The sequence below is a fragment of the Thamnophis sirtalis genome, unplaced genomic scaffold (assembly GCF_051295495.1).
Source record: "Thamnophis sirtalis isolate CommonGarterSnake01/CBP01778 unplaced genomic scaffold, rThaSir2_p1.2 scaffold_15, whole genome shotgun sequence".
Lineage (NCBI taxonomy): Eukaryota > Metazoa > Chordata > Lepidosauria > Squamata > Natricidae > Thamnophis > Thamnophis sirtalis.
In genome coordinates, this window is record NW_028261395.1 from 17,633,407 (window position 1) to 17,652,395 (window position 18,989).

Genomic DNA, 18,989 nt, shown 5'->3' on the forward strand with positions numbered 1-18,989 from the left:
CCCCAAGGCCCCTGAAATACGGGGTGCCGCAGGGTTCGGTCTTATCCCCCCTACTATTTAACATTTACATGAAACCGCTGGGAGAGATCATCCGTAGGCACGGGATTAGATACCATCAATACGCGGACGATACTCAATTGTATCTGTCCGCCCCGTGCCAAATCAATGAAGCGGTTGACGTAATGGACCGGGGGCTTGAAGCCGTCATGGAGTGGATGAGGATTAACAAGCTTGTGCTCAACCCAGAAAAGACCGAGTGGCTGTTGTGTTTTCCTCCCAAAAATTTGGCCACTAATCCAACACTCAGGCTGGGGGGTCAAATTTTATACCCCTCAGAGAGGGTTCGCAACTTGGGAGTCCTCCTGGATCCACAGCTGTCATTCGACCATCATATAGCGGCTGTGACCAGGGGGGCATTCGCCCAGGTACGCCTGGTGCGCCAGTTGCGACCCTACCTGAACCGGGAGGCCCTCACAACAGTCACTCGGGCCCTCGTGATTTCTAGGCTGGAATACTGCAACGTGCTCTACATGGGGCTGCCCTTGAGGAGCATCCGGCGACTTCAGCTAGTGCAGAACGCAGCCGCGCGAGTGATCGCGGGTGCACCCCGATTCACCCGCATTACACCTATCCTCCGCGAGCTGCGCTGGCTACCTGTCGATCTCCGGATGCGCTTCAAGGTGCTACTGATCACCCATAAAGCCCTACATGGCAGTGGATCTGGATACTTGAGAGACCGCCTTCTGCCAATTACCTCCCTACGACCTATAAGATCCCAGAGGTTAGGCCTCCTCCGCATTCCATCGGCCAGCCAGTGTCGGCTGGCAACCACAAGGAGGAGGGCCTTCTCAGCAGCGGCCCCGACCCTTTGGAACGAGCTCCCCGTAGAGATTCGCACCCTCTCCACCGTCCAGGCCTTCCGCACAGCCTTGAAGAACTGGCTCGCCCGTCAGGCCTGGGGATAAGGACCATTACCCCGCCCGAATGTTGTATGCATGTTGCTTATTATTTTATTATGTGTTGTCGTCTTAGTGTTGTATTCCCCCCCCCCCTGGTTTTCTGTGAGCCGCCCTGAGTCCCCTCAGGGAAAAGGGCGGCCTACAAATAAAATCAAATGATAAATGAAATGATAAATGATAGGTTACAGAGAACAATAAAAGAAAAAATACAAGAAGAAAACTTAATCCATTCATTTTAAAAGAGTTGCATAAATTCCATCTATGAAGATAGCATTAAAAAGTAAGATAACCACTGCCCAAAACCATTCCAAATTTAATTCTGCCGCTTGATTCTTCTGTTCTCCAATTTAGATTAATTTTAAGTTTTTTTATAGGCAGTCTCTTTTTAAAACAATAAAAGTCCCTCACCAGCTGGAAACACTTTTTCTTTCTGTATCCTTCCGTTTTGGAGCCGCCCCAAGTTCGTCAGCCTTGGCTCGATTTTTTGTCGCTGGCTTGAAGAACTTCTCTTGCATCGATCAGGGACTTTGCGATGTCCCTGAGATCAGCAAGATGTATTCTTCCTGTTCACCATCTCTTCAGAATGGTTTAGGTCCAATTGGAACCACCACCCCCAGCGGCAAAAGTATTGGCTGCGGTCTCGGAGCATTGAGACCACACGTCCGTATCATCGCAATGTTGGCTCCTCCTAGTTTACTCTCTTTATTTTTTTTTTTGTAAATGTGTTTTTATTTTCCATTTTCATTTTCATACAATCACATATATACTGTGCAGAACCGGGGCCATATAACATTAAACAATAAACACAGCCATTCCTCTTGTCAATAATACCCCCAAAAATAGAAACCCAATGTACCTCTTCGACCCTCCATACACCCTTTCTTTCGCCCCCCTCCAACTTTCCATCTTCCCTCTAGTTTACTCTCTTTAAATAGGTTTATGGGGATAGAGCAGGGAATGCAAATTGGTTCTATGGTGGAAGGGGAGAAATGGCAGGATGGGTGGCCAAAAATTGTATAGTTAGATGAATGAATCAATCAATCAATAGACCATCAATCCCATGAATTGCCCCCTTCAAAAAATCATCAATCTCTTTGTAATATGTATCAGGTTTCTATGATCAAACAGTCTGCATATTGTCCTTCCTTCCTTCTTTCCTTCCTTGCTTCCTTCCTTCCTTCCTTCCTTCCTTCCTTCCTTTTTCCTCCTTCTCCTGCTCCTCCTCCATCATCATTCATTTTACAAACATTTCTTAGCAAACTAGTGCTGCTAAGGACACTTTTCTCTTTCCAGGATTGTATTAGGGGTATGACAGAATTCTTATTACACTAAAAGGTTCACTTGTATTTATTAATCAAATTTGTATAGCCATCCATCTCACCCAAAGCAACCGAGGCTCATTTTAATGTTGGATTGTGAATGAATCCAATTCTGTAATGGAAAAATAGGACTCTGAATAAGAATACTCAAATGAAGGCCTAATGCAGGATTTTTAAATAGGCAAATGGATTTTCAGAATAAACGAGGAGAGAAAAGAAAATGTTACTTGCCAGATGCTGTTCCCAAAAGGAATGTGTTTTAACATTTTCCTTAGGCAAGGGGGCAGGTCTCATTTGCTTCAATATTTTAAACCTTTGGTCCAACAAAATGCAACTTATTATTTATTTTGAATTTTGAAGGGGGGCCTTTTAATTATTTGCCATGCACCCATAAAGCACAGTGCAATTCTTTTTTTCACTGAGATTTTTTTTTTTAATCCTTTCAGTCACTTTCCAAAAAGACACAAGAGAGATGGCCCTCATCTCTCACATAATTCTCTTGAGTTTTGCACAATGATGTTTTTCAAGAAACAAATTTACTGGAAACCAGGTCATTGTTCAACTAATAAATCCAGAGGTTTTTGATCAGTGTGGCCTTGATGACAAACCAAGTTTATCACTGGCCAAGGAGCCTCAGAAAGCTGAGAACAAGAAATCTGAGAATGAGGAAATATAAGAAGCCTCCACTAGATGGAGCAAAGGAGCTGAAGATGGCACAGAGTGATTTTATTGCTCTTTGGGGCAGGGTTTGCTGGTGTTCTGTAGAGGTTTCCTGCTTCTGTGACAACAAAGCCAAATAGCTGTTCACTTGATGGCTGTTCATTAACTAGCCCTTCTCAACAAAGAAGCCATCAATTCTCTAGAGTTGCTTGTTTTTAGAAACCATAAAGCATAAAAGCAATCATAAAACACTCAGTTAGAAAGAGCTGCTTAAGCTAAGACTGCAGAAACAACAGAGGAAAGGATTGTGAAGATGGCAGAACCACAGAAATGGTTGAATTAACTTCCCTGATCCGGGAGGGAACACAACTATTTTTTATAAAGGACTGGAAATCTTTTATGGAGTTTCTGCTGAACAGAGATACAAATCAAATTTCTGAATTTACTTTTTAATAAGGGATGAATAAAAGGAGAAGGGAACCATGTTATGTTATTTAGAAATGGAGAAACCTTTTCAAGTATATTTATAACTGCCATCAAGAAGATGAGACACAACTTTTTAAAGTTTCTTTTCTTCATTTTCTATTGTTTTCAACTCACTCCTTCCTTCCTTGCTCTTCCCTTCCTTTTCTATATTTTAATGTTGATCTTTTAACTTTGTGCGTGTGTGTGTGTGCGTGTAAAAGAATAAGCTACACGCACACTCCTCAGTGCAAAAACTACAGTGCAGGAAACAACCTAAAAAGATTAAGATAGATAACCTAGTCTACTTTCAGCTTGAACACACCCAATGAATTAGAGACTACCACCTGAGAAGCTTTTGGTAACATCCAAGTGGAGTCACCTTCTTCTGTATATGTCCTTTTAAGTATTTGAAGACCATGACCATGTTCTTCTTTAGTCTTCTCAAGGTTAAACATTTCCAATTCTTATGTATCGTATTTTTCAGAGTATAAGACGCACCCTTTTCCCTCAAAAAAGAAGGTGAAAATCTGGGTGCATCTTATACACTGAATACAGCATTTTTGGCCTCCTGAAACCCTGCCCCCTTCACAAAATGGCTGTGCATAGCCTTTAGGAGGCTTCCAGAGTGCACCTGGGGGCTGGGGAGGGCAAAAATGAGTGAAAAACGGGCCATTCCCCCCCAACCCCCAGGAGAACACACCCCCAAGCTCTCCCTACCCCCGGGCATGTGTGGCAGAGACCTGAAAATCAGATGGCCAGCAGGAGGCACACACATGCAAAGTGGAACTAAGCTGGGGCAACAGCTTGTGTGCCCGCAGCGAGGGCTGTGCGTGCCACATGTGGCACATGTGCCATAGGTTCACCATCACATGTTTAGATCCTATGATGGTTAAAAGGAATTCACTTGCTTACCTTTTCACTCCATGCCCAAAGACCAGCTCCAAGAAAGGCAACACCAGCTAACTAAAAAGAAAAAAGAAAAACATAACATAGATATTATTTTGTGCAACCGATACAAAACAGTCAGCAAGCACCAGTTACAGAAGGGGCAGAAGTAAAAGCTGCTCCGTGTGATTTCTCTGTAAATGTTTTAGGTCTATGATGCACGTTGGGGGACAAAAAGAACATGCCATAGCAAATTTGCATCAACGAGATCCACACTGGATGTGAGTTGTCTATTAGAGATAATGCAATCATTGTATGCTGGATAACTTGGCTCAAACCTCTGCAATTCCAACAGTGGTGACAAATAGCCAATATCCATACTGGAGGTTGGAAGGAAAAGGATGGAAACTGTTGTGGCCCACCAGCTGATCTGGCAGCAGATTTGGACAGCGAGGAGGTGGGGGAGGAACTTGGACCACTCCTGGAGTCTGCAGAAGGCTCTGATGAGGGCTCTGAGTCAGAGGCAGAGATGGGATCAGGACCATATGACAGTTGTCTGCTACCTTCGGAGTCGGAAATCAGTGGAGCAGAACAGCTGGAGCCTGTCCCCAGTGTGCACATGCACAGAGCTGCCAGATGAAGGGAACAGCTAAGGAACAAGGGTCCACTTGGGAATAACGCCACAGGTGTATGGTGAATGGCCCCTCCCATAGGGAATAAAGAGGAGCGAAAGAGGAGTGGAGTTTGCAGGAGACAATTAGTTCAATTCATTAGGGTGAAGATCTGTTCCTGACTTCTTGCCAAGTATTGTCTGCTACAGCATGGCATTCGGAAGATATCGGCCTGGCAGCTCTCCAAGCCTGATAAAGGTCTGTAGCTGTGAAATCTCTTGAAAGACTGTTGGCCAGGACTTTGCTGGAGAGGAATTCACTTTAAACTAAATAAAAGGGGTTTTATCAGGACGAGAAGTCGGCTTCGTGCTTTTGGCAAGCCTAGGTCAGAACAGAAATAAAACTCACCATTTTATAAAGATTGTACAAAGCTAGGGTGTGGAATATTCTGGGCAACCAATCTCAGAAAGACTACTCAACTGTACGGAAACAAGCAAGAGAAGTGAAGCCAGAGAAGAGAAGCAAGTAGTACGGCTGTATTACTATTATCCTTCTCATCTTCCCTATTACCTTCTCCTATTAGTATCTTACAGTTTATTATTTTGTTGCTTGTATGTACACCCGGGAGTTTTTGCACTGGAGACAAATTCCTTGTGTGCCCAATCACACTTGACCAATGAAAATTATTCTAATTCTATCCAAAGAAGAGCGAAGCTTGCTAATTGGAAATATGTGGGAAGGAAGGAAGATAGGCCAGGTTTCCTGCATCAAGTGGGAGTTATGAAAGGAAATTGTGACATTAAAAAAAGAAACATTGGATTAGCTAAAAAAAACGAAGGAGAACAAGGACTCCATCTGGTAGTTGGAGGCTTACAGGAAGAGAGGGAAGTCTCTGGGATGAGATAACAGATCATACCAAGTCAATTCTTCTGCTATCTTTTTTTAACAAAGGCCATTCTCACTTTCCAAAGGCCAGGGAGACAGCTGAGCTAGCAAGTCAGCATGGCCTTCCTGAGCCCTCTTATTTGCTGACTCCACAAAACTATTGGGAAAGAGAAATTCTGCAAGTAAGTTGTCCACATGCTTTCAACTCTTTTAACTTCAGACAAGAATATTCCTTGAGCAAAAAAAAAAAAAGGACTCTTCCAACCTAAGAACATTTCTGGAAGGGTCAGAACACTTTATGCATGAGAAGCAACTGATTCAAGCTTGAATATTGCAAGGTCAACAGGTCATAGCAATCCCAACAGATGAATTCTTTTGTCCTTTCTCCAGTAATCACTTTTCTGAAGGGTGACAGAAGGGGAGACATATTAATCCACAATGTGAAGAGAGAACTTTGAGTAACTGGTGGCAAAATTGTGTGGACCAGTCAAGGAACTAATTTATACTTTTACCAAAAAATAGTAATAATACATCCTTTGATTCCAAAATCTATTTGTTGAGGAGTGTGTTAAATTGAACCATTCTATCTCACGTACTTGTTTTCTGTAGAAGAGAATTTTCTTATCTATTCCCCATATAAGAGGAATAAATACGAGTCTACGGAAGAGAAAGTAATGTAGCAAAAGAGCAAAGGGGGGGAGGAGGAGGAATACAGACAGATAATAGGTAAATAGATAGGTAGGTGAATAGGTAGATAGACAGACAGCCGTACACAGAGACAGAGAGACATACTTTCAGATAGGACTGGGAACTATTGCATTAGAACCAATTTCCTCTGCTAACCAGAGTAGACACTGAGATGCGATACATGTTTTATTTTTCCATCACACTGGTAGATGCTCCACCCAGTCAGTTCAAAGGAAGTTTATTTTGAGCTCAAAACAATCAGCACAGCTGGGCACCATTTCTGCTAATTCACTGTTGCATAAAGTCAGAGAAGAAAACAGAATTTTCATGTGAAAATTTTGGAATCAAAAACGCTCCAGAGGAAGACCTTCATAAATTAAATGTCAGGTTTTTTTTTTAATATTCCTACTGTGCTTCTATATAAGATAGCAATGGGTAGAAACTAACCAAGGAGAGAAGCAACCTAGAACTAAGAAGAAATGTCGTAATGGTGAGAGCAATCAACCAATGGAACAGCTTGCCTTCAGAAGTTGTGAATGTTCCTTCCTTTCTTCCTTCAGACCCTTTGTTTTCCACTTTTCTCCTGACATGCAGATTAGTCAGGACATCATGAACGTGTGGAAGAGAGAGGAAAAAATGGAGTTCTAATTAGGTGCAGTTTCCAAACAAGGAAATCAAAATTTCTATTTACTAAGGTAAAGGTTCCCCTCGCATATACGTGCTAGTCGTTCCTGACTCTAGGGGGCGGTGTTCATCTCTGTTTCAAAGCCGAAGAGCCAGTGGCATCCAAAGACGTCTCTGTGGTCATGTGGCCAGCATGACTAAATGCCGAAGGCACCCGGAACGCTGTTCCCTTCCCACCAAAGGTGGTCCCTATTTTTCTACTTGTATTTTTGCATGTTTTCAAACTGCTAGGTTGGCAGAAGCTGGGACAAGTAATAGGAGCTCACTCTGTTATGTAGCGCTGGGGATTCAAACCGCCGAACTGCCGACCTTTCTGATCGACAAGCTCAGCATCTTAGCTATTGAGCCACTGCGTTCCTCTTCTATTTAATATGAAGTGAAAGGATACAATAAGTTCTGGCTTCTTTTTTTAGTCTAATTATAGTTTCTCATTAGCTGAAAGGATCCCTTCTCAAGATCCAGCTGGCTAAGGACCAGAATGCATTCAAGGTTTCTGCTTCAGCAAATGGACATGGCTGCTGTTTTCCTGCTAACAGATGTTTCTTGAGAGTACATGTATAATCATTTGGTTTTGCTTTGCCTGGGAAGATACAACATTATTTCTATTCTGTCTAGATGCACCTAGAGTACCGCATCCAGTTTTGGTCAGCACACTATAAAAAAGATGTTGAGGCTATAAGAAGAGTGCAGAGAAGAGCCACAAAGATGATTAGGGGGCTGAAGGCTAAAACATATGAAGATTGGTTGCAGGAACTGGGCATGTCTAGTGAAGTGAAGGACCAGAGGAGACATGAAAGCAGTGTCCCAATATTTGAGGGGCTGCCACAGAGAAGAAGGGATCAACATATTTTTGAAAGCACCTGAAGGCCAGACAAGGAACAATGGATGGAAACTGGTCAAGGAGAGATTCAACCTGGAAATAAGGAGAATTTTTTTGATAGTGAGAACAATCAATGCATGGAACAGAAGTTGCCTTTGGAAACTGGAAGCCAGCTGTTCTTAGGGTTTCTGCCGTACATGCACAGGGGCGGAGGGCACATGCACAGGGGGCACTCGCATTGCATTTTGGGGCCTCGTGCAGTGCCCCCATGCCCCATTTTGGCTTTCAGGTTGGTGCAAGAGGCCTTCCAGGCTTAAAACGGGACACGGAGGGACACGCTTTCAGCATGCAATGACAAAAAGGTTAGCCATCACTAGTCTAGTCTAATGAAAAAGTCACATGAAGTGCAAGTACCACTTTGTAAAGCCTTAGCAAACCACACCTGGAATACTGCATCCAGGTTTGGTCACATTATAAAAAAGATGTTGAGATTTTGGAAAAAATGCAGAGAAGGGCAACTAAGATGACTAAAGGCCTGAAGACAAAAACATATGAAGAACGGTTGCAGGAACTATGGCTAGTCTAAAGAAAAGAAGAATGAGAGGTGACATGATAGCAGTGTTGCGATATTTGAAGGGCTGCCACAAAGAAGAGGGGGTCAACTTGTTCTCCAGAACACCCAGAGGGCAGGACAAGAAGCAACCTTTGCATAACTTTATTTGGTGCACCAGCAGTACAATTTCCTGGATTAGGACCCCATAATTCAATCACCTATGCCCTGATCCCCTTCACCTACTGCAATGCACTCTACACTGGGATTCCCTTAAAGACCCCTCAAGAAGCTTGAGCAGGTTCAACAGAATGCAACAGCAAACCCTCAAAAAAAGACTTATCAAGCAATTTGAAGATGACTGCAATGTACGCAGAAGATCCAAGGTTATGCACATAAATTTATCTTTTCAAATTACAGAAGGCTGGAAGATAAGGACCCAGACCAGCATTAAATCTTGAAACTCTAGTGATATATGCAGAGTCAGTCCATTCCTCTGGATATCATTAATTAAGTTCCATGTATGGAAATTACAGGCAATGAACTTAAGTCCAATTCTTTGATTGGAAGATATTTAGGCCAACAAAAGGCTAACCGTTAGTTTACTACATTGATGTGGTTTATGAGATAGACATTTTTTATCATTCAGCAATTGCTCCCTGATAGAACACAAATATTTGTTGCAATAATTGGTCATCCAATTTTTACATCAGAGGATGCACCTAAACCAAGATTGAAAAATACTTCTCAAAGCAGAGATTATTTTAAATGATTTAGACAGCTACTGTGGCATCCCCTTTCACTGGGAACTGACCAGGATTTCCTAACAGCAACAAACATTTTCACAGCTGCACTGAAATATCATCCACATAACACTAGGTCAACAAACAGTTTTGTTGATACCATTGCATTACCCAGAAACCATTTCACCAAATACCATATTTTTTGGAGTATAAGACGTACCAAGGTTTTGAAGAGGCAAATTTTAAAAAAAGTAGGTAGGTAGGTAGGTAGAAGGATAGAGAGGGAGAGAAAGAGAGAGAAATACAGTAGGTAGGTAGGGAGAGAGAGAGAGTTGTTAGGTAGATAGGTAGATAAAAGAATATATATATAGAGAGAAAGAGAGAGTAATACAGTAGATAGGTAGGGAGAGAGAGAGAGTAGTTAGGTAGATAGGTAGATAAAAGAATATATATATAGAGAGAAAGAGAGAGTAATACAGTAGATAGGTAGGGAGAGAGAGAGTAGTTAGGTAGATAGGTAGATAAAGGGATAGAGAAAGAGAAATAGAGAGAGAAATACAGTAGATAGGTAGGGAGAGAGAGAGGGTGGGTGGGTGGGTAGGTAAGTAAAGGGATAGAAGAGAGAGAGAAATACAGTAGGTAGGGAGGGGGAGAGAGAGAGAGAGAGTTGTTAGGTAGGTAGGTAGATAAAAGAATATATATAGAGAGAGAAAGAGAGAGTAATACAGTAGATAGGTAGGGAGAGAGAAAGAGTAGTTAGGTAGATAGGTAGATAAAGGGATAGAGAGAGAGAAATAGAGAGAGAAATACAGTAGATAGGTAGGGAGAGAGAGAGTAGTTAGGTAGATCGGTAGATAAAGGGATAGAGAAAGAGAAATAGAGAGAGAAATACAGTAGATAGGTAGGGAGAGAGAGTGGGTGGGTGGGTAGGTAAGTAAAGGGATAGAAGAGAGAGAGAAATACAGTAGGTAGGGAGGGGGAGAGAGAGAGAGAGAGTTGTTAGGTAGGTAGGTAGATAAAAGAATATATATAGAGAGAGAAAGAGAGAGTAATACAGTAGATAGGTAGGGAGAGAGAAAGAGTAGTTAGGTAGATAGGTAGATAAAGGGATAGAGAGAGAGAAATAGAGAGAGAAATACAGTAGATAGGTAGGGAGAGAGAGAGTAGTTAGGTAGATCGGTAGATAAAGGGATAGAGAAAGAGAAATAGAGAGAGAAATACAGTAGATAGGTAGGGAGAGAGAGTGGGTGGGTGGGTAGGTAAGTAAAGGGATAGAAGAGAGAGAGAAATACAGTAGGTAGGGAGGGGGAGAGAGAGAGTTGTTAGGTAGGTAGGTAGATAAAAGAATATATATAGAGAGAGAAAGAGAGAGTAATACAGTAGATAGGTAGGGAGAGAGAGAGAGTAGTTAGGTAGATAGGTAGATAAAGGGATAGAGAGAGAGAAATAGAGAGAGAAATACAGTAGATAGGTAGGGAGAGAGAGAGGGTGGGTGGGTGGGTAGGTAGGTAAAGGGATAGAAGAGAGAGAGAAATACAGTAGGTAGGGAGAGAGAGAGAGAGAGAGAGAGAGAGAGAGTTGTTAGGTAGGTAGGTAGGTAGATAAAAGAATATATAGAGAGAGAGAAAGAGAGAGAGAGTAATACAGTAGATAGGTAAGGAAAGAGAGGGAGTAGTTAGGTAGATAGGTAGATAAAGGGAGAGAGAGAGAGAGAAATACAGTAGATAGGTAGGGAGAACGAGAGAGTAGTTAGGTAGATAGGTAGATAAAGAGATAGAGAGAGAGAAATAGAGAGAGAAATACAGTAGATAGATAGGGAGAGAAAGAGAGGGTAGGTAGGTAGGTAGGTAAGTAGGTAGGTAGGTAAAGGGATAGAAGAGAGAGAGAAATACAGTAGGTAGGTAGGGAGAGAGAGTATAGGTAAGTAGGTAGGTAGGTAGAGGGAGAGAGAGAGAGAAATTTAGTAGATAGGTAGGGAGAGAGAGAGTAGTTAGGTAGGTTGATAAAGAGAAGAGAGAGAGAAATACAGTAGGTAGTGAGAGAGAGAGAGAGAGAGAGTAGGTAGGTAGGTAGGTAGAGGGATAGAGAGAGAGAGAGAGAGAGAGAGAAATACAGTAGATGGGTAGGTGTTTCTGCTGGCACAGCACTTGATCAATGTAATTCTCATCAATCAGTTAAAGAGCTTTCCAAAAGGAAAAAAAAGGGTTTTGCACTCTGCAAACCTCATGAAAACGGCCCATTTTTCATGAAAATGGGCCCATTTCCCCCCTCAAAAAAGGCATGAATAGGTTGTGGGTGGGGCTTGCAGAGTGCTCCCAGGGGGGCAAAAACAAGCAAAAAAAGGCAATTTTTTGCAAAAACAGGACCATTTTTTGTCAAAAAAATTGCATGCATGGCAATTATGGATGCTTATAGAGTGGTTGTGGGGGCTGGGGGGAGAGGCAAAAAACGCCCTGGTTTTTTTGTTCATTTCTGCCCTCCCCAGCCCTCAGGAGCTCTCTGAAAGCCTCCATAAGGCGTTGGTGACGGGGCGGGGCTTTGGGAGGCAAAAAATGCTGTATTCGATGTATAAAACGCACCCAGATTTTCAGCCTCTTTTTTGAGGAAAAATGGTGTATCATACTCCGAAAAACATCGTACTTCTTTCCATACCTCACCTTTCTTTATTCTTTTTTCATGAAAGAGATGAGCACCAGCAAGAGGGATAGACTTGATTAGTGTAGCAATGAATGCATCATTGGAAGACCTGAAAGGTCAGGTTAGGAACAGGTCATCATAGAGAAAATACAACTATGTGGTTGCTTAATAGCAGTTAGACTTATATACCGCTTCATAGGGCTTTGAGCCCTCTCTAAGCGGTTTACAGAGTCGGCATATTGCCCGCACAATCTGGGTCCTCATTTTACCCACCTCGGAAGGATGGAAGGCTGAGTCAGCCCTGAGCCGGTGAGATTTGAACCACCAAACTGCAGAACTAGCAGTCAGCTGAAGTGGTTGCAGTACTGCACCCTAACCACTACGCCACCTCAGCTCTTCAGCCATAGTCTTAATTCTAATTCTTGTCCAAACACCTAACACAATGAAGATCCTTTGAGTTGAATTTGACTTGTGGATTCATAAACGCATACATGCAGGATTCTTAGAACAATGGGGGAGGGATTTCCTGTATACCAATGGCTGAGCTCCAAATATAATCTTTGGACATATTATGCAAACTTCTAACTTTCTTGAGAAGTCAATCTAGGAGAGATGGAAAGTAAGGGAAAATGATGACCAGCAACAAGATTGATGGACGCCATTACAGAAGTTGATAGGCACATCTTTGGAAGACTTGAAGGACCAGGTCCAGAACAGATTATCCTGGAGAAGATCCATCTGTATGATCACCAGAGGAGCACCCAAACAAAGGCTTTGCTTTTAACAGCTTATTCTTCGCACACAACTATGACTTGTGCAGCTTTCCTTCAGAAGCTGTGTTTCAGGAGTCTATGACAATTTGCTGCAGTCAAAGTGCCACAGACAACTCGCCATGGTCAACTTGCCGTGGCCAACTCACTGTGAGACAACTTGCTATAGCAAACAACTTGTTGCAGAACAAGAGTTACACTAATTATCAAAGAAATGGTGAAATGGAATCATTAAAGAAAGGATGCAAAAGAAGGGACAGAATGAAATGTGAATGATAAAAATTAAATTATTTTATTTATTTTAAATAATTGAATTGTTAAATTATCCCATGGCGAGTTGACCCATCATGAGTTGGCCATGGTGACTTGTCCCATGGTGGGTTGACCATGGCAAGTTGTCTCATTCTAGTGTCCTCAATGCTATTCATGACACACATAGAAGAGACTTCAGTTCAGTCTGAAACCTGATCTAAAGTGTCACTTATTGCACAGACAAAGATTAAACTGTATCCTTCTGAAAATCAAAGAAAAAAAAAAGAACAATGCCATAACCCTTTGAACTCTCTCTACGGAAATCAAGTAGCTATTCGAAAAGGCCAGACTGCTGCACTTGGGAGACAGGAAGTAACTGTAGATCTGCATACTCATAAAAGTGGAAACAACCTGGAATTGCTCAAATAGGTGGATGAAGGGACACAAATCCAATGGCCGCAACTTGTCCTTTCTGCTTAGGTGTTAAACAAGCCTTGTAAAGTACCAAGGGAACAAGATCCAACCTTTGATTGGTGCATTGAATATATACTATTTTTCTAAACAGTACAGTGGAATTCCTTTAGAGGTGCGGTTTTAAAATATATTTTGGATACATTATGTGAGGATTTTAGCTCTTTGGAAAAGCCTCCAATGCTGAGAAAGTAAAAGTAAGAAAGAAGATCATGTGTAGGAGATGACTAGGCTGAGCCCGAGGGATGGAGGGGTCAAATGCATCATCAGTCTTGAATCTCTTCATGCACACAAGAGATTATAGTCCAGCCCACCTTGAATTCCATTGACTCTTGTCTACCACCTATTTGCTTTGAGCATTAGCAATTATGATTCTTGTACAGAGCTTAAGTTATCAAAAAATCGATGTAGGAATAGAGGAAACATTATGTAAAGTCATGTGCAGTAAAATGCCATGATCTCAGTAGCTGGTTACCTTGAAAATACCTATGAGCTCACCTAATTAGTAGAAGCAGATGTGAGACCTTTCCTCTGAAAGGTTACGTACAGACATGTGCATTAGACGGCCATGAGCTCAGTGACCGATTACCTCAACTGTTTATTAGAGATAGGCTGTACCAGGGAGTTATGTGGACCTTCTACCTTGGCTGGGATGGTCTGCAAGATTGACAAGGGAAATAAGAGAGAATATACTAATAAGATGCTGTTGCTACCCTGCTTTTGCTTTGCTTGTTAAAACTGTATAAAAGCCAAATAAACTCTGAGTAAGGCAGACAGACATTTTGGACACCACTACTGTGAAGGATTTCTGAAACCTACAAACCTATATATTCATTTGAACTGCACCGTGGACTCCTGATTTCCTGTGCTTGACATGATGAACTATCAAGGTGGGAGCTACACAGATCTCAGGGGAAACCTTATTTCAGAGGGTAAAAAAATTAGACAGTCCAAAGTCTTAGTTATGGTATTGTTCTTTGTTCTTTAATTTGCAGAAGGATACAGTTTAATCTGTACAATTGCCATGGTGATGAATACACTTCGGGAAGACCTGAAGGGAGAAATCATCTTGGAGATCAACCTATGTGATTTCTAAGAGTTGACACTGACTTGATGGCAATTGAACAATTCAATCAATCAATCCCATATTTTCTCCCAGCTGGAAACCTGCAGCCTCTGTCCTTAAGGAAAATAATTCAAAACTAATAAAGGCACTGTTTTCAGCAAACTGTCCTTCACCAAGTATTGGAGGTTCCTGATCTGCTGGACTCCAGCTTCATGAGGACTCTGTCAGTCAACAAAACAAATCAGCAGAGATTCTCTTAAGAATTGTCATTTCCTTAGTGGAAGTCAGGAAAGAAGCTGGCAGAACTCATAACCCTGATGTAGAAACATGATTTAATGGCCACAGGGTGCTTACAGTATGCACAACACTTCAGTGGTGATTCCCAAAAATGCCTTCGAGACACACTCAAATTTAACACCTGTCCGCAACTCTTCTAAAGAGCTTTATCTTTCCTTGGAAAGTGCATGCTTCTCTTTGTCCTCGGCAGCTGTTGTGCTATCCTAAAAAAGCTAAGGTTGGCCAAGGTTAGCCAAGAAAACATGCCATAAAACTAACACTGAGACTGTCATAAGAGATCTCCTTTTGATGTATGACCTCCAGGACTGCCTAATTTTGCTCCCAGGAATATCAGATCTGGATTATATATCAGTAAAATTCTTCCGAAGCGCTGACCGTCTGGAGGGAATGCCATATAGAAAGCTATGCCACACATAGTTTCCGGTCATCTCCTTCCTCCCTGTTTACAATGGAAGTATGGGCTTTCTAAACTGCTTTTAAATCTATTTTAGGGCACCGGCTAGCTTTTGTGAATTTCCTGTCTCAAAATGAGAACCTTTGGCTGCTGATTTTCAATAATGCTGCCCCTGAAATTCAAATTTACAGATGCAGGAGGCCATCCTGCACGCCTGGATGTTCCTGGTGTTGCCCGTCCGACCTAGTGAGCCCCCTGATAAGGCTTCGTTGTTCATCTTGGCAGCCGTCTCCTGAGCAGCAGAGCGGCAGTAGTTGAAACTGGAAGGAAAGCGTGGAGGGAAAGATGGCGACTTCAAACAGCTGATCCGCAGCACTTTTACATCTCGGACGCCTCTTCCCTAGCCAGCCTGCTTGAACTTGTTCGCGCTGAAGGACTGGTGAGCCCTGACGAGCCCTAGTGACTGGTGAGCCTGGAGGGTTTTAACTTTAATCAACTTCTCCTTAAAGAAGGAAGCGTTGGAAGCTTATTGAGATCTTAAGCTTTGGCTGTGCTTGTTGCTGCCTCAGATGCCCCCCCCCCCTTGGTTCTATCTTGCTCACCCTGCTATTCGCTATCTGCCCCTACGGCTTTAGGAAAGACCTGGCCGTTTCGACTGACTGGTGTGCTTGCTAGGGTGGGGAAGAGGACGACCCTCTAAATCCCCTGAACTGAGCCCTGTGTCACTGCGGCCTTCTCTGGACATTGCCCTTTGCCTCCCGCTCCAGCCACTAGGGGAGTAGGATTGTGGCTGAGTTGGTGTGAGAGTAATGGGGGATGGCGACCATGGTGGCAGAGACTGGGCTCCAAAAACATCAGCACTTCCCTCCTCCTCTGCTAAAGTGGCTCAGGCTAGTTCCAAACCTTGGCCCCCTGGATTGGGGCACTTACTCATCCTTAAGACTGCCATCTATGAATTACTGGACTTTCTACTTTTTACATCTTGCCCTGCCTGCATACGGCCGCCTTGTATATCATCCATTTCTGATCGGGCGGCCAAGGACGTTTCCCCAGGACATAGGAGGGGAGAGAAACGGAGTATCTCTCCCCCCCCTTTTCATATTGTTACACATCTAATTGCGCAATTTCTTTAAATAGTATGATGAGTGTATGGGATTGGTTGTGATTGAATGAATGGCCCACTTTTACTATCATATTGTTGTAAATTTTTGTGTTTTTTAACTTTTACGTGGGGACTGTTTGGGGGAGTGCATGGGTATGTATGATTCGGAGGACCTGCCGGGAGATGCGGGGGCCATGGGGGTGGTTGAGGGGACCAGAGACACGGGAGAGGGTCGGGGTATTACGGTCGTAACAGGGAGGGGCAGATATGGCGGGGACTTTAGGGCTGGCCATTACCGGGGAAGGAGGGTTCGCTACATCACAGAGATCCCTCCTTCCGGCCCTATGAGTCCCACTCCGAGACCAGATGGCGCAAGTAGTCAGGACCCTGGACTCAGGCTGCTGTCGCTAAATGCCAGGTCTGTGGTACATAAAGCTCCTCTCGTCCGGGACTTAATTTTAGACGAGAGGGCAGACCTGGCATGTATTACTGAAACCTGGCTGGGCCCAGAGGGAGGAGTCCCCCTTGTAGAGCTGTGCCCAGAAGGATTTCAGGTGCTGCACCAGCCGAGAGCCCAGTGAAGGGGTGGGGGTGTGGCCGTTGTTATCCGGGAGTCGTTAGTTCCTCGTAGGGTCCCTGCTCCGGAGCTTGTCGGGTGTGAGTCCCTGCTGATAAAGTTGGACCTCAAGGGTCAAGTGGGTCTGCTGTTAACGTACCTGCCTCCCAACAGCGTTGCAGCAGCCCTCCCCTCGCTCCTCGAGTCGGTAGCCGAGCTGGCAATTGAGTTCCCTAGGTTGATGGTCCTGGGGGACTTTAATTTGCCTTCGCTCGGCGAAAACTCTGATGGGGCGCAGGAGTTCATGGTTTTCCATGACAGCCATGGGCTTGACCCAAGTAATTCGGGGCCCAACCCATTTGGCGGGTCACATGCTCGACCTCGTATTCCTCTCGGAGCAGTGGATTTGTGATCTTGGTCTGAGGGGTAACGACATCATACCCCTGTCGTGGTCAGACCATTACCTACTGAGGCTCGACTTCCGGAGACCAAACCCCCACTGTAGGGAGGAGGAACCGACCAGGTGGTTCCGCCCCAGGTGACTTATGGAACCGTTAAGGTTCCAGACAGAGCTTGGGGTTATTCCTGATACTTTTGCCCACAGTCCGGTAGAGACTCTGGTTGCTGCCTGGCACTCAGCAGCATCGGAGGCCCTCGACCGGATTGCGCCACTACGGCCCCTCCGAGGCGGCGGATCCCGGAGACCCCCTTGGTTCACCGAGGAACTCCGGGAGATGAAGCGCCGGAGGAGATGCCTAGAGCACCGATGGAGGTCTGATAAGTCCGAATCGAACCGAGCAATGGTAACCACCTGCACCAAGGAGTACACCAGGGCACTTAGGGCAGCGAAAAGATCTCACATAGCCACCTTGGTTGCGTCCGCTGAGTCCCGCCCAGCCGCCCTGTTTAGGATAACCCGCTCCCTATTAAATAAAAGGGAAGCGGGGGAACCCTTGCAGGGCAGAGCTGAGGATTATGCCCAATTCTTAGCGGACAAAATTGCTCGGTTTCGGTCGGACTTAGACTCCATCCCCGCAGTTCCAGCCGAGGCACAAGAGGATCAAGTAGAACATCTCTGGGTTGAGTTTCAGGATGTTACCCCCGGGGATGTGGACAAGGCCATGAGGGCTGTAAGTGCCTCCACCTGCGTACTGGACCCGTGTCCCTCATGGCTGGTTACTAACAGCAGTGAGGTGACACGAGGCTGGATCCAGGCGGTTGTGACCGCCTCTCTTCGGGAGGGGAACTTCCCCGCCGCACTGAAAGCGGCGGTGGTGAGCCCCCTCCTAAAGAAGCCATCTCTGGATCCAGCTGTTCTTAATAACTATCGCCCAGTCTCCAACCTTCCCTTCCTTGGGAAGGTGGTGGAGAAGGTGGTGGCCTTCCAGCTCCAACGGTCCTTGGAGGAAGCAAACTATCTCGACCCCTTCCAGTCAGGCTTCAGACCCAGTTACAGCACAGAAACCGCTTTGGTCGCATTGACCGATGATCTCTGGAGGGCCAGAGATGGAGGACATTCCTCCATCCTGGTCCTCCTTGACCTCTCAGCGGCTTTCGATACCATCGACCATGGTATCCTTCTGCGACGACTGCGGGAGGTGGGAGTGGGAGGCACCGTGTTGCGGTGGTTCTCCTCCTACCTCTCGGACAGGTCGCAGTCGGTGTTAGTGGGGGGGCAGAGATCGTCCCCTAGGCCCCTAACTTATGGGGTGCCTCAGGGCTCGGTCTTATCCCCCCTACTATTCAACATCTACATGAAACCGCTGGGAGAGATCATCCGCAGGCACGGGATCAGATACCATCAATATGCGGACGATACTCAATTGTATCTGTCCGCCCCGTGCCAACTCAATGAAGCGGCAGACGTGATGAACCGAGGCCTTGAAGCCGTTATGGACTGGATGAGGGTTAACAAGCTTGTGCTCAACCCAGAAAAGACCGAGTGGCTGTTGTGTTTCCCTCCCAAAGATTCCACCAATATTCCATCTCTCAGGCTGGGGGGTCAAATTCTATACCCCTCAGAGAGGGTTCGCAACTTGGGAGTCCTCCTGGATCCACAGCTATCGTTTGACCACCACTTGACGGCTGTGACCAGGGGGGCATTCGCCCAGGTTCGCCTGGTGCGCCAGTTGCGACCCTACCTGAATCGGGAGGCTCTCACAACGGTCACCCGGGC

At 44.7% G+C, this 18,989-nt stretch overlaps 1 protein-coding gene across 2 annotated transcripts in view; it reads right to left on the bottom strand.

Annotated features, from left to right (window-relative positions):
- The window catches only part of TSPAN14 (tetraspanin 14), an 87,948-nt gene that overhangs the window by 18,709 nt on the left and 50,250 nt on the right, over positions 1-18,989 (bottom strand). The window contains exons 2-3 of one of the 2 annotated variants that reach the window (XM_087702354.1): positions 6,993-7,054; positions 4,316-4,366 (exon numbers count right to left, since the gene is read on the bottom strand). Coding sequence is in view for 1 of the 2 variants with exons in the window: in XM_087702353.1 (XP_087558479.1) it covers positions 4,316-4,366 (51 nt within the window). In the remaining variant the exon portion in view is untranslated. The remainder of the gene's footprint in view (positions 1-4,315; positions 4,367-6,992; positions 7,055-18,989) is intronic. The other variant, XM_087702353.1, reaches the window with a different exon arrangement.